Source organism: Sciurus carolinensis, chromosome 8 (genome assembly GCF_902686445.1).
Source record: "Sciurus carolinensis chromosome 8, mSciCar1.2, whole genome shotgun sequence".
NCBI classification, from domain to species: Eukaryota; Metazoa; Chordata; class Mammalia; order Rodentia; family Sciuridae; genus Sciurus; species Sciurus carolinensis.
The window spans coordinates 50,987,293-51,001,528 of record NC_062220.1 but is presented as its reverse complement, the minus strand read 5'-3'; the positions used below and the strand labels follow the sequence as shown (position 1 = coordinate 51,001,528).

The 14,236-nt window shown below is 39.4% G+C and overlaps 1 protein-coding gene across 4 annotated transcripts in view; it reads left to right on the top strand.

Annotated features, from left to right (window-relative positions):
* The window catches only part of Cdk14 (cyclin dependent kinase 14), a 549,244-nt gene that overhangs the window by 465,261 nt on the left and 69,747 nt on the right, over positions 1–14,236 (top strand). For all 4 annotated transcript variants that reach the window (XR_007109786.1, XM_047560804.1, XM_047560806.1 and 1 more), the window contains one exon: positions 5,450–5,591. Coding sequence is in view for 3 of the 4 variants with exons in the window: in XM_047560804.1 (XP_047416760.1) it covers positions 5,450–5,565 (116 nt within the window). In the remaining variant the exon portion in view is untranslated. The remainder of the gene's footprint in view (positions 1–5,449; positions 5,592–14,236) is intronic.

The window sequence follows — 14,236 nt, the reverse complement described above, 5'->3', positions numbered from 1 at the left end:
AAAACACATTCCTGGGTGGGTTTTTGTTTTGTTTTTATGAAAGTATTCTTTCTTACACAGGCTTTTTCAATTACATTTAAAATATTTGGGGGAGGATTTATGGCTGGGGGGACCTCAGCTTTCTTCCCAAGTGTGAAGCAGAATTCTTGTGAAATTTTGCAGAACACTATTTCAGTAGGAATATTTTTGTTCAATGGTGATAGATTCTTTTTAAATGCCTATTATATTTTTCTCATACTCTTCTGTTGGCCTTAAAATAACATACTGCATATATGCACAAATATTTATAATGTTTATTAAGCCTTGTGTATATAATATTTCAGTGGACACAAAACTAAATTTCCTTTGTCTCTTAGATTTTAGTTTTTTTGTTTGTTTGTTTGTTTGTTTTTTCTTCCCCATTGCATCACTAGCTTCACCTTAACAGTAGCCTTTTACTTTAGAACTGAACCCCAGGTAACAACTCCTATTGAGTGTCCCTACCCTAGATCTTTTTGATATCCCACACTTACTTCCAACAACTTCTTTTACCCTAAAGTAACAATGGATATGTTAATCTACTACTATCCTTGTGCTTAGCAAATCCTCATTAACATTTCATATATTCCCTGTCCATATTTACTCTATATTCTGCCCTACTTCCTGTCTAAAAATCTACCCACAGGCAATTATAACAGTGATCCCCAATTAAAAGAAAAAGCAAACATAAAATTCCTATGGAAAATAATGATTTGGTGACTCATCTTCTTATACTGGGAAAAAAAAAAGATGCACATAGACTCATTCATTTACAGCTCACCGCACTCAAACATATGGCTTGTTTTCCCCCTTTAGTGGAACTTGTAACTTGATATCACTCCTCCTTTGTGACATCTCAATCCCATCTGACTTGATGATTGAGTTTAAGCCAGGATTTTGATGGTCTATGAATTCTGAATTCTGTAGTAGTACTTTTCTGCTAATATGGACTTATTACCCACTTGCCACTTAGTTTATCAGCCAGTGGTTAAATCCAGTTTCTATCAGTGAGTAAATGCCTACACATTATCACTCCGCAGCAGACTGCCAACGGAGACAGCCTTGTCCCCATCATTAACAAGCACAATGTATGCAGAACACCAGAGGGGAATTAAAACCACAAAAAATACCTCAGGGTGGTATTTTTAATATGAGAATTTAATTTGTAATTTCACAGATTAAGAATTTTGGCTGCATTAATCCCTTTATCAGCTCACAGCAGGCTATTTGCAGAAGCATAACCATAAGGCGATATTCATTGGCAGAAACACGTCTTTGCATAACGTTAAACATCAGGAGCAGTGAAACCTTTTGAAGGGGGGAGAATAAAGATGAAAAATCATTATATTTTTAAGGCAAGATTCTACTAAATGCCTCCGGTAACAATTTTGAGTTACAGAAATGCTATTTCTGTGTCTAGAAGATAATCATTATGAAGCATAAATCCAGTCGCAAGCAAGGACAATCCCAGTGTTAAATACTACAGTCATTTCCATTTAGAACAACGCGGCTGTACTTGTAAACATATTTACAAAACAAAGAATTCCCCGGCTTCAGAGACTTCGAGCATTATTCCTTTAAGTGAAATGACTGGTTGGGTGACTCTGTTGTCTGGGTTAATGTTCCGCAGACTACATTTAGAAATTCTTAAAATTAAGTTTCATGTTGCAATAGTCTTAGGAAAGTGCTCCATCTGACACATGGCAGCCTCAGTAGCAGCAGCCCAGAGCCCTCGCGGGCTTCTCTTCCAAGGAGAGTTGGAAGGAGGTCCACTTGGGAGGAAGAAGTGTTGCAGAAATCAATAAATGGATTGTCTTAGCAACCAAGTCATTGTTCAGACTCACCAATTCCAGGAACCTCACTGTCTTCATCCGCTCAGACTACTATGACAAAATAAGAGTGGGTGGCTTAAACAATAGGCACTTATTACTCACAGTTCTGGGGATGGGAAGTTCAAGATGAAGGTGCCCACAGATCCTTTCTACTGAGGTCTCTCCTTCTGGCTGGCAGAGGGCCTCCTTGCCTCTCTCTTCCTGTTCTAATGAAGCTACTAATCCCATCATGAGTGCCCCACCCTCTTGACCTCATCTAATCCTAACCACCTCTGTAGGCCCCATCTGCAAATAACAACACATTGGGGTTCAGGGCATCAACATGTGAATTGGGAATGGGGACTCAGTTCAGTCTACAGCATTCTCCTTCTCCAAGATGACTTATAGCACTTTATAAAGAATGCCCGCAAAAGAAAAACCCTTGTGCAGGCAGGTAGTACAACCAGGTTGAAAGGAGAAGACTGTCCTGCATAGTGACACATGCCTGTAATCCCAGCCATCAAGAGACTGAGGCAGGACAGTCGCAAGTTTGAGGCTAGCGTCAGCAACTTAGCAAGGCCCTAAGCAATGTAGTGAGACCCTGTATCAAAATAAAAAGAACTGAGAATCCCCAGGACAATAGTAATAATAATAATAATAATAATAATAATAACAAAAAAAAAAAAAGAATAGGCTGGGAATAAAAATAGTGAACTGCAGTTTTCTTGGCGTGCTCTGATCTGTCAGGCCTGTGAGAAGAGCATCCATGTTATTGTAGGCTAGGTACTGCAGGGCACTGTAGCTCTTCTATAGAACAGTATAAAAAATGAGGCATTAACACTTAAGCTGGACTCTTACTTGCTTTGGAAGAAAACATAACAATGTAATATCTTTCATATTTGACTTATCCTTAAAAAATCCTCAAGTTACTGATTCAAATGGAACTTTCAAGTTTCTTTATCAACTTAGCTGATAGCTACTGTTCCCAGCAGCCACCAGAGGACCAGACCTCTTCCATTCTGTCCTGAGAAGAGCACCCTCAGAGGTCCACCTGCAGGAGTCACTTCACAGAGGCCTTACCCTCAGGGGGCAGATCTCAGAAATGGCTGCAGTTACAAAGCACAATGTGAAAATTTACAAGTTCTAGTACTTATAGGTCCTGAGGAGTGTACCACATGCATGTAGTCTTCACACACAGAGGTCAGGAGCCCAGGTACCAAGAGGAGGGACACATGGACCACTTTGGGTGGTCTAGGGTTTCATCCAAACAAGTTTCTCTTGGGGAATTTTAATTGGTAGGTTTAAAGCAAGCAGACAAGAATTCCTGTGGTCTCACTGTAACCGGGGGGTGGTCACTACATATATCCCCACAGTACATGCAGGGTGAGAGGGTTAGTGGGGCCAGTCCAGTGGGCCATGTCTGGATGTCCCATAGGGAAGAAGTCACCAGGGAGTAGCTGTATAGGGCAGATACATGGATGGACCAGACGAAAGAACTGGAGTGGGGCGTGTGTAAGGCCTGGAAATTATGTCAGGGTGACTGAGCCCTGCTTTAGTATGAGAAAATTCAGCTTATGTTCAAAATGGATGCTGAAACACATTAAAACTGTGAGCATTCATTGCAGTTACATAACACCAAAATTTATAAGTAATGTATTGGTGGAATTATAAATGCATCAAGCAAGAGTTATGAAACAGTTACCTGGGGTCTGACGGTTCAAACTGGCTAATTCTGGTGGCACCCTATCATTCTCCCTCTGTCCTAAAACCCCAATAGCCTTGCCCCATTTCTTCACAAAGATTTAATTGTAGGGAAGTAAATGGAGGGCTGATTTAGAAGAAATTCATTACTTTTCCCAAATACACCACAGGGCATTCTCCTGTGTATACTATCAAGTTACATAAATAATTGAGGCTGAACTACCCTTGTCAAAGTAAATGAACAAAATACACTTCATAGCACAGAGTCCTTGATTTTATTACATTCATTTGCTAATTCACAAAACTCAAATCCAGTAAAAGAAGGCCAACAAATTGGTACAGTCTGAAGAAAACTGAGCTGGGAATCAGACCACCTGGATTCTAGCTTCAGCTCCAATGTTACCTAGTGAGGCAGCCTTGGACAGGTGCCTTAGTCCCACTGGCCTTCTGATTTCTCATTTAGAGATGAACCTTTCCAGATTCGTAGGTTTTCCTGCATCGTCCTACATATTATTCTTAAATAACAAGATGGCATTATGTGGCTTCATGCTATTCCTTCAAAAATAAATTCAAATATATCTGCTTCCTCCAGGACAGACTTCCATTCTGCCCTGAGTCCTTTGCAGCTAGGCTTTTGTCCCCATAACTCCTGAACTGCTGTTATCAAAATGTCTGGTGTCTTTTCCCAGCCTTTGTCTTGATCAGTGGAATTTGACACAGTTGGCCACCTCATGGCATTGTCCCCACTTGGCTTCCAACGCAGGGTCTTCTCATGGTTTTCCTGTTACCTCCTTAAACTCTCCTTTTCATACTCCTTTGCTGATTTCTCTTAGGCCAGACCTCTCACTGTTCCAGTGTCCTGAGGCTTAATCCTCAGATCTTTCTGTCTGCATGCAGTCCTGGAGCCCTGATGATCTCACACAATCTCAAGATTTAAATATCATCATCGAAACACTGACAGCTTCCAAAGTCCTATCTCGAGCTCTACCTCCCCTGAGTCCAGACTTGCATATCCAAGTAAATGCTCAGTGTCTCCCTTTGGCCATCAAATTGACATCTCAAACTAAGTATTATCAGAATTTAATTCCTAATCTTCTCCCCAAAACTTATTCCTTCTGTAGTCTTATCCTTGTGAATAAATGGCAATGTTGTTCTCCCGGCTTGTGACAGTTCTTTGACGCCTTTTTGCATACTCCATATCCAATTCATCCACCAACCCTGTTGGTCCTACCTTCAGAATATGCCTGGTATCATACCAATCCCCACCTCACTGCTCTCACCCTGTCCCAGGCCACTCTCCATCCTTTGTTGACCTGTGTTGTCTCAGTAGCCTCTTCACTGATCTGCCTGTCTTCTCACCTCCTTTTTTTGACGTTCATACTTTTCCTCTAAGGAAGGTTCAGGTCTTGTCCTCTCTCCTTCTTTTTGCCCTGCTCCAGTGTTCAGTATCCAGAAAACCTTTGCTGACCTCCTCCTCCTTCAAAACTTCCCATGTGTCATCCCTGTTCTATTTTCCTTCCTAACACCACTATTTGTGATAATTATTTGGTTGTATCCTGTTTCCTCCAGCAAGAGTCTATAAGAACAATAATTTCCTTTCACTCTGATTTGTGGGACTCCCTCAGTAAATATTTCTCCACTAAGTGAAAGAATGGCACAAAGAAAGGGAAAACTATGTTGTTTCCAAATCCAAGCCAATTGTTCTAATCAGAGAAATGTGGGAGCCCTGAACTATGATTCTGAGGGGAAAGCAGACTCTCCCATCCTGTGTGTGTGCCTGTGCTTGCACCTGTGACCACTTGAAAATTCAGAGATAACACACTGCACATCCAGAATCACATCTCAGTTTCCACTTGTTTTTAAAAGATCATAAACACATGTATAATTCTACAAACAAAAACTTTCCATTCTGTCCTCAGTGTCTTCTATTTTTACCGTCTCAAATGTGAGATTGCAACCAGAAGCTGGCGAGAGCATGCGGGCCTTTGGGAAAAACAATAGTTATGGCAAAAGTCTATCAAACAGCAAGCACTGACGAGCATGGCACTCTCAAGAGAGCAGGTAAGATGACCTACTTTACTTGGAAGGTAATATATAATGGATATTGAATAGATCCTCTGAATGAAATATTTCAGACTCATTTTTTTCCCTGAAACTATCTCACAAGTCCCTTGGGTTTATAATGGCATTTATCAAACCTTCTACTGAGGCAGAGTGCACTCAGTCATTTCCATATTTCCAGACATTTACTAGAAATTCCCTATTTCCGGGTGCCTACTAGATTCTAACGAAATTTATACTTTTCCTTGCACTTTAGTTATGTAATCCTAAGTGAATATTTGAGTCATGTGCAAATCATCTTCACTGCTCACACATACTTCATTGAAGTCCTAAAAAGGTTGAGTCTGGGTTGTATCTAAGCCACACACCTGCTTTGTTTGACCCACACAATCTTTTAATTAGTTGCTCACATTTGAAAACTGGGAGATTTTATACAAAAGAGTAGATAGACGGGAAAATTGGCAACTCTGGCAATACTGCAGTTCCATTTCTACCAGACTGGATGTGTAACTGAATCATGGCTGCCTCCTGTGACTGCCATCTGAGCCTCTTTACCCATTTCTAATTCCTGTCTGGCTCCTGGCAGGGACTTTATCATGATGAAACTTCTCCTTTGTACTATTTCAGGTTTGACCTCTACTATTTTGCAGACAGGAAGCATAATATAAATAAACATGGTGAAGTCTAGGCATAGCACCCTGTCCCCGTCATTACATGTGCCACATGGTGACACACAGGAGATGACAGCTTCTGGAAAGGCTTTGTCTTTTCTTGATTGCCAGATGGAAATGTCTGGGGATTTCGTTTGTTTGTTTGTTTTTTACTTGGGTGGGGGGGTTGGTTTTCTGGTTTTGTTTTTGGAATTCTGTGTGTGTGTGTGTGTGTGTGTGTGTGTGTGTGTGTTTTCTCTTTCATTGTGACATAATACTCTAAAGCAAATAAAGAATTAATTTGCCTTTGTGGGGAAAGACTTTTATACTGATTCATATAGAGAAGTGCATGCTTGTTCCTTTGCTCCTACAAAGTTCAATAATTGTTTAAGTGAATTGAAGAAATATACAGGACTCTTTCTTCCTTCCTCTTTTAATTTGACATATGTTAAGAAGCTAAATTGACTGTGTGGCATAGAGACCAAATTTAACTATGAAGATTTTTCTTGTGGGTGATCTACCAGTATCTTGAGCTGTTATTTCAAGACTTCATTTTTATGTGCCCTCAACATGGGGGCCGATGTAGGCTTCTCATGGATGTGTTGGTGGCATGTGAATGATTCAGAAGAAAAAGATTCCCAGATTAAATATGGTGTGTAAATACCAGTCAAAAGATGTTACTGTTAAACTTGACACTCCACAGGTAAAAATAAGATTTTTCCTTCTTCAGGCTGTTTCTCCTTATTGGATATAAAGGTTTCCAGAAGTACAAGTAACTTGGTAGAATTTTAATTGGCCCAAGAGTCAAGCTGTTTATGGCCAGTTACCCCCCGATTCTAAGAATGTTTTGATTCATGAGGGTTGTGGCATATGCTTTTTAAAAGTATTTAACCTGCATTATCATAATGAGTGCCCCTGGCTTTATAAATCCCTTAGCCAATTTGGTGGAACAAAACAAAAAGTGAACATTACTTGTGCTCTGCCTCACATATGCACACAAGCAACCCTGAGTCTCAGTCACAGCGCCATGTCCTTCCTTGACTCTTTTGAGATCTCCTGACCTCAGCCTGGCTGTCAAAGCTCCTAGGATGTGTTTCAGGTCACCTCATCCTTGTAAAATGAAATCAAGCTGACTGGACCAAGCATTGCCCAGTCTCGAAAATTGCTAATGTTTGAAAGGAGATTTTTAAAAGGTGCTGAGAACTTCAGTCCTCAGTATTTGAAAGTCTTTACACAAATGCATTCTCATGGTGGTTTGATTTTTAAAGTAGATCTAAGGTTATATCTGCACAGTAGAAGCTTTTTCTCTAGAATTACTTGACAGCAATGCTAATTTTTTCTCTACAAGTTTTGTCTTTTTCACACCAACTTTTAAAGCTTCAATACTATTGTTGTTCCAGCCAAATACCTCAGCTTGAGTTAGCAGGATGTGGAGGAAACATCTCAATTTTTCTCCTCTCAGAAAAGCTGCAGGAAAGCTGGATTCTAACAGTTTTCTGTCAGTCAACAGAAAAAGAAATCATTTTAATTTCTCATCTTTGTGGGTTTTTAAATTTTAATCAAATAAGGCTGTCTTCGAGATCAAATAAGATAGCCAGTTTATTGGCCTCATACAGCATATGGAATGGCCTCACTCTGACCAATAGCTAATTATCAAGTTATAGACATTATAGAGCAAAATGTCTACCCAAATAAGGTATCCTTAGAGGAAAAATGAGTAATTCCTTAGGCTTTGATTTCCTTATTGTTGTTGAATTCATTAACTGTTTAGAGCAGACTGTGGCACATCAAATTTCCCTCAAATGTCCCAGTTCTTTGTAAAGCCCACAGAGATTGAGGAGAAGGAGGGGGAAGAGATTGGGGGCTCAAAAAGGCTGAATGCAGACTAGCATTCTATCGGCCCCTCTCTGGAGAGTTATAGGGAGGTACATGTGGGAGTGCATTGTGTGCCTCTGTCTTTGAAATGATGGAGGGTTAAGCAGGAAGGAATGTTTCAAGTCCTAATTTTTCTCCCATACCTCAGTGCCACATTCTTTCTTTCCTTGCAAACTGCGGTCACTTCAATTATTTAGTTAATAATGCTGGATTTGCATAAATTGGCCTTAGTGGAAAAGCTAATGAGATGCATTTTGCTTTGCAGCATTTGGTTTCAAAATCTCACAGTGAAATTAAATAAAAAGAAAACCACAAGCACCTAAGTTAAAAATGGAAGAGGTGCCACTGTTGATCAAAATACTGTGCTACCTTTTGAGATCCTCTAAAGATATTGAAAGACAAAAGATTGTTTATAGATTGTTCCCATTCATCACCATTGAAGAGTAAGTCTGTTCTAAAGTCTGAGAAAGTCTTAAATGTGCATTGAATTTTCCCCCAGGGCAAACCCAGAAGCTGTATTAAATACCACATTCATTAATATCACTTATACTTGTACAGAGTGATACCAAACAAACTCCATCTTGAGCTTAATTTTCCAGTCTTTTTAAATTGACACAGGAAGTGCTTGGTCACTACTTCTTCTTCTACTGAACTCAAGGAATGAGAATGGCACTACTCTTTAGATATGTTTTCTATGTTTCCTGAAACAGTAGGTGCTCTTTTCAATCAGTTGATGTTCAGCCCCCATCAAATTCATAGTAAATTTATAAATATCTGTCTACTGTGTTAAAGAATTTGGTTCAAGTGCAAGAGGTTCACTGCATGCATACCTTGGTGGCCCTCTCCTTGCCTTTTAGCATGTTTTCTTTGCTAGTCCACAATTATTTAAGAATTCTAAAACAATGAAAAAATGAATAGACAATCACTGCTTGATTCAGCAATGATTTCTTAAAAGTATTCTGTCAATTAAAGAGAATAGAATGCATTAATTGCTCAAGAAAATGTAATTAAATAAGATTATAAAGATTTTTTAGGACACAGATTCTAGATGGAGCCTGGGGCACCAGAAGCGTTCTTCAAATCCAGTTCCTGAGGCCCATGAATCTGCATTTTATGAACTCGAGGGGTTGTTGATGCAGGTAGCCTTAGAACCACAGATAATGAATTCCCGCGCAGATAATGAGGAACTATATATTTATGCAATAAAATAATCAGTTATCTTAGGCTGGGATAAAGACAAACTAAGAACATAGTGCTCCCTCACATAAAATAAAGCAGTTCCTTTGTTACTTCCTTCCCTCCTGCCCTTCCTTCCTTCCTACTTTCTTTCCTCTCTCCCCTGTCCTCTCTCCCTCCTTCCTTCTTCCTCCCTTCTTTCTCCCTCCCTCCCTCTTCCTTCCTTCCTCTGTCCCACTCTTTCCTTCTTTATTTCCCCCTTTCACTTCATAAAGAGTTGTGCTGCCCAACATGGTAACCACTAGAAATATGCAACTCTTTAGATTTTAATTGATTTTAATTAGCTTAAAATATCCTTTCCTCAGTAGCAGTACCACATTTCAAGTGCTTGAAGACTGCATGCAAGTCACCACTCCATTAGGGCAGGTGTAGAACATTTCCAGGATCACAGAATGTTCTCCTGGGCAATGCTGATGAAAAGCATTTCTCTCACCTACCTTTTAAAAGAGGGACCAGGAAGAGAAGACTGAATGTGTTTCATTTCCAGATTAATTCCAGTTGTGTGTAAAGAGGAGAAAGATTTAAGTGAGCAAAGAGGCAAGTGGCCAAAGTGAGAAGGGATAGAGACGCACATCTGAGAGTGACAGAAAGCTGTGGAAACACACCAAGCCTGTGCCCGCAGGGACAGGAGAGACCAGGACAGAGCTGGTATTAGGATCTTTCAGGAGAAGGTGACCGGGTCAGGCTTCCTCAGTTAGCAGTGGTCTGTGAAAAGAAGGATGGGTTGATAGTCTAAGTAGCTGCACAGGCAGACTTCACAAAGCCTGGAATGTCACTCAGAATCCAGCAGTAGCTTTAGTGTATCTGCCATCTCAACTCTGGAAACTGCTCCTGGAGAAATAGCCACCTATTGCTCTCCTCCGTGCTGTGACATTGTGGTGGCTCACTTTTTCAGTCTCTACATCAACTCACATTGCTTTCATCTTCCCTTCTCTTTGTGGCTTCAACTGACTTGTTTCTGCTTATTCATGGATCCTGCTCATTGCCATTTCTCTTTGTCCCTCTACTTCTGGGACAGTCTGCTGCTGAGTTCTTTTTGCCTCAGATTGAAACCATGCTAGAGAGCAGCTCTGATTGGTGTAGCCATCATCATGAAGCAAACAGAGAGCAAGGCCACTGTTTCAGTCACCCCCGTATGAGCTGCTGGCCGACTGTGAGCTGTTGTAGGTCAGTCTTGGAGCCATGGTGCCGTCACCCAAGCTATGAAACGGGATGGCCAATCTGTCCTTAGGGACTCCTCAGAAGAGGTCTCTGAGCTTAGCCATCCTGGAAACTTTCCTGAAGCAAACAGTTTAGCTGGAAAACACCTTTCCTGGCCTCTGTACTTGTGAGATAAAAGTCAGACAAGTACAGGGAAATCCTATTTTTAACTGAGTGACATTATCTTCATTGTATGATGTTTAAGATCTTTGCTGTGTCATACTTTGGCTATTGACTAAAGATATTTTTTAGTCATGTTGCATTTTCTCAACCATAGACACAAAAGCAGATGATACTCAATAGAAGTTATCACTTATTTATGTAAAAAAATGAACTGTTAAATCTAGGTTTCTTTCTAGTTTGGGGTTTCATGTTTGTTTTCCCCTGCAAGAACTGATATTTTCTTTATGACCCTACAACTGTTTTCCTATCAAATAGCAACATTTCTATTATCTTTATTGCTGAATATAGTTGACAAAAGTTACAGAAATAGTAGGCAGAGGGCTAAACAAACCCTAATGTTCCTCTCAGGTGGTATCTGAAAGGATACCTGGTTGATGTCATTACTCCCACATTATTGCAGATTTAAAAATACATCTTACTTGAGAAATTCACAGCGCTTTAAACCACAAATGCATAGTGCATATTATGAACACGAGATTGAAAAGAGGCCAAAATGTTATTCTGTTTCCCACCCACTTCCACCCCCTTTTACTTCAGCTTCCCTTTTGTCCTTGGGGATAGCCTAGTATCCTGTGTACTGTGAGGTAAAGATCCTGTCATGTCTTTTAAACTCCAATGCAAAATAGTAGGCTGTAGAAATTTGTCTCTTTGGACCCTCTTCTCCTTTCTTTGCCTCTGTAACCCAACCCACCTTCTTGGGTCACCTCTGACCCATACCCTACCATCTCCCCAACCCTATAAATGGGTCAGCTAAGGACTCTCAGGCCTTGACTACCTAATCTGCTTAATGATGGACTAGTCTTGTCATGAAGAAGAATGAAAATAAAGTTATTTCATTTCATAGTATTTATAAACTATGTAATTTTTTTATATTGACATAATTTCAGATCTACAGAAGAGTTGCAAGAAAAACACAAAAAATTCCTAATGCCCTTTGCTCACTTCCCAAATGCTCACATTTCACTGTGCTCGCTGTCTGCTTTCTACAGTCATTCTCTTCCTTTCTCTCCCTCACCTCTATCGCACACACACATATGTGAACACACACAGTTTTTCTAAACCATGTAGGTTATTATTCACATGAAACTACTTTGACTTTAACTATTTCATTGTGGTTTTCTTAAAAACAAGGAATTCAGAGTGGTGTTTTTTAAATTAAAAATAGTGATACTTTTTGGCCTTGCTTTTCCTTTTCCATCCCATGAAAGTTTTAAGAGGCAAAATAGCTAAAAGAGAGGAAATTGGTTTGATGCTCCACAAACTGGTTCATCAGCCCTTGTATCCTCAAAAAATGACTATATTTTTGTGATTCAGCATTTTCAGATTAGATGAACTTTCAGTTAGGGGGGCAGGGAAGAATAGCACCATGGCTTGCATCTTCTGGTTGTTTACAATCCAAATTAATTTCTTAGGGACTATTTAGTTCTATTTATGAAAGATTCTTATAAATAGTGGGCACAGGTTGTGCTGTGGCCAGTAACCAAGGTATCCATTATTGTGCTTGGCCAAACTATTAGAGATACCATTCACCTATAGCACGTGACTATAATCAGCTCAGGTGTTCTATTTTTCCTTTTCATTTAATGTTGAGTCTTATGAATTTGGGATACAGAGGGAATCGTCTATGCCCTAAGTGCACTATATTGTATTATTAATACCAGGACAGCAGCTGAGTCCCTGTAGACAGTCTTTGTGGTCTGCTGGTACTCTAAGAAGTGTCTGAGCATGAAAGGAGGCTGTTTGAGTTGAAGTGGGCTGATGGTCTGGGATGACATTTGAATGCACAGAGGACAATGTCTAAATGACAGTGTTGAGAAGGGAAGGCAAAAAGAAACTAGAAACTATTCCCATTGTCCCACAGATGCTCATCACTCCCAAGATATTCTTCACATGGGAACTTTGCTTAGAATTGGGGAGTAGGATCAGGGAAGGCCAGACATTGGAGCCCTAGGGATAAAATACAGAGTTTCAGGTATTTAGTCACATTAAAATTCTAGACAGATAGCAAATATAATGCTATAACGGAATGTATTTCAACAAACAAAGTTAACATTTTAGCTAAATTATTACAAGTGTGATTAACAAAATGTTTGCAATGCTCTGAGATGCTTCTATGAATAAAGCTTTTAAGAACAACAAATTTGTTGTGCAGATGAATAATGTACTCAGTCTCTTTTGGAATTTGGGATAGCTGCTGCTTCTTCCAACTCTCTCTCTCTCTCTTTCTCTCTCTCTCTCTCTCTCTTTCTCTTCACACTCTCTCAATATGCTACACAGTCAAAAAGAGTAATTTTTCAACAGTGCTAGAGTTAAGATAACATCAAAGATTCATCAAAGAATTACTTTTCCAGCTAAGGAAATAATGTGGAAGGTCTAGAAAAATAATAATACAAAAGTTGGAGAAATTGTTGGACATTCCCAACAGAATGAATGTCACCATGTGTGCCAAGCATAGCATCAAATACTGCACTATTTGCTTCCATTCTTGGGTGAATTTTGTCCCTGTAAAATATCACCATTCTTTTAATGTACTTTGCATTTTGTATAGTGCCCTTGGATTTTTAATTGCTCTGGATTATCATTTTCAATGCAATTAGTAAAATGCCCTCAATTACATATAATAATTACTGTAAGTGGGGCTATTGGCCTAATTACTATAAATGGGGAAAGATCTGTGATTATAATGTGCAATTAAATCATGTATAGTATTTATTTTACATTATTACATACAATGGTATAATGATAACACATAATTATGTTGTATCATTCCTTCGTCAACAAATCTACTCCATATTAAGATATCTAGAGTTGTGATCCATTGCCAAATTAACCACCTACTGGATCTTTCTTCCTAAATTAATTGAGTTATTCTGTGATCTGGGGACCCACTAAGTTTAAATGTAATTAAGTAAACTGATTCTGTACAGGCACGACAAATCTGGAAGGAAAAAAAAAAAAGAATTTTACTTCCATTAATTAAGAATTCCCAGATTATCCTATCTTGTTGATGTCAAGAATTTAATCCTCCCTGAGTCTAGTACTAACCTCTACTATACCTGTTTGCTTTTATATGAATGTGTAAAAGTCAACACCCTTAACTAGTGGCAACATTCAAAATATGCCTAGGAAAAAAAGAGGGCTTTGCTTCTCTGTGACAAACCTTATAATCATCCCTAGTTTACAAATGCACACTTAACAAGCTTATAGCACATAATTAATTCTGCAAAGGATACTGTTTGACACAGTGGGATTATGAGAATTGCATATTGATAGTGGCAGGAGAAATAAATCTATTTTCTCTGCATAAGGTGGGGTATTCTTGTGTTCTTTAGAAACTGGCACATCTCAGAGGTGTTGCTCTCAAAATGATCTCAGGATGGAAAGAAATCAGTAATTACAGAGCCAGGCATTCAGTTGTGTCCTAATTTTCCCACCAGTTTTTCAGTGTTTCAGCTGCCTCAGAGACTTAAAGTATTCTCATTAGGTAGCTGCAGAGGCAGC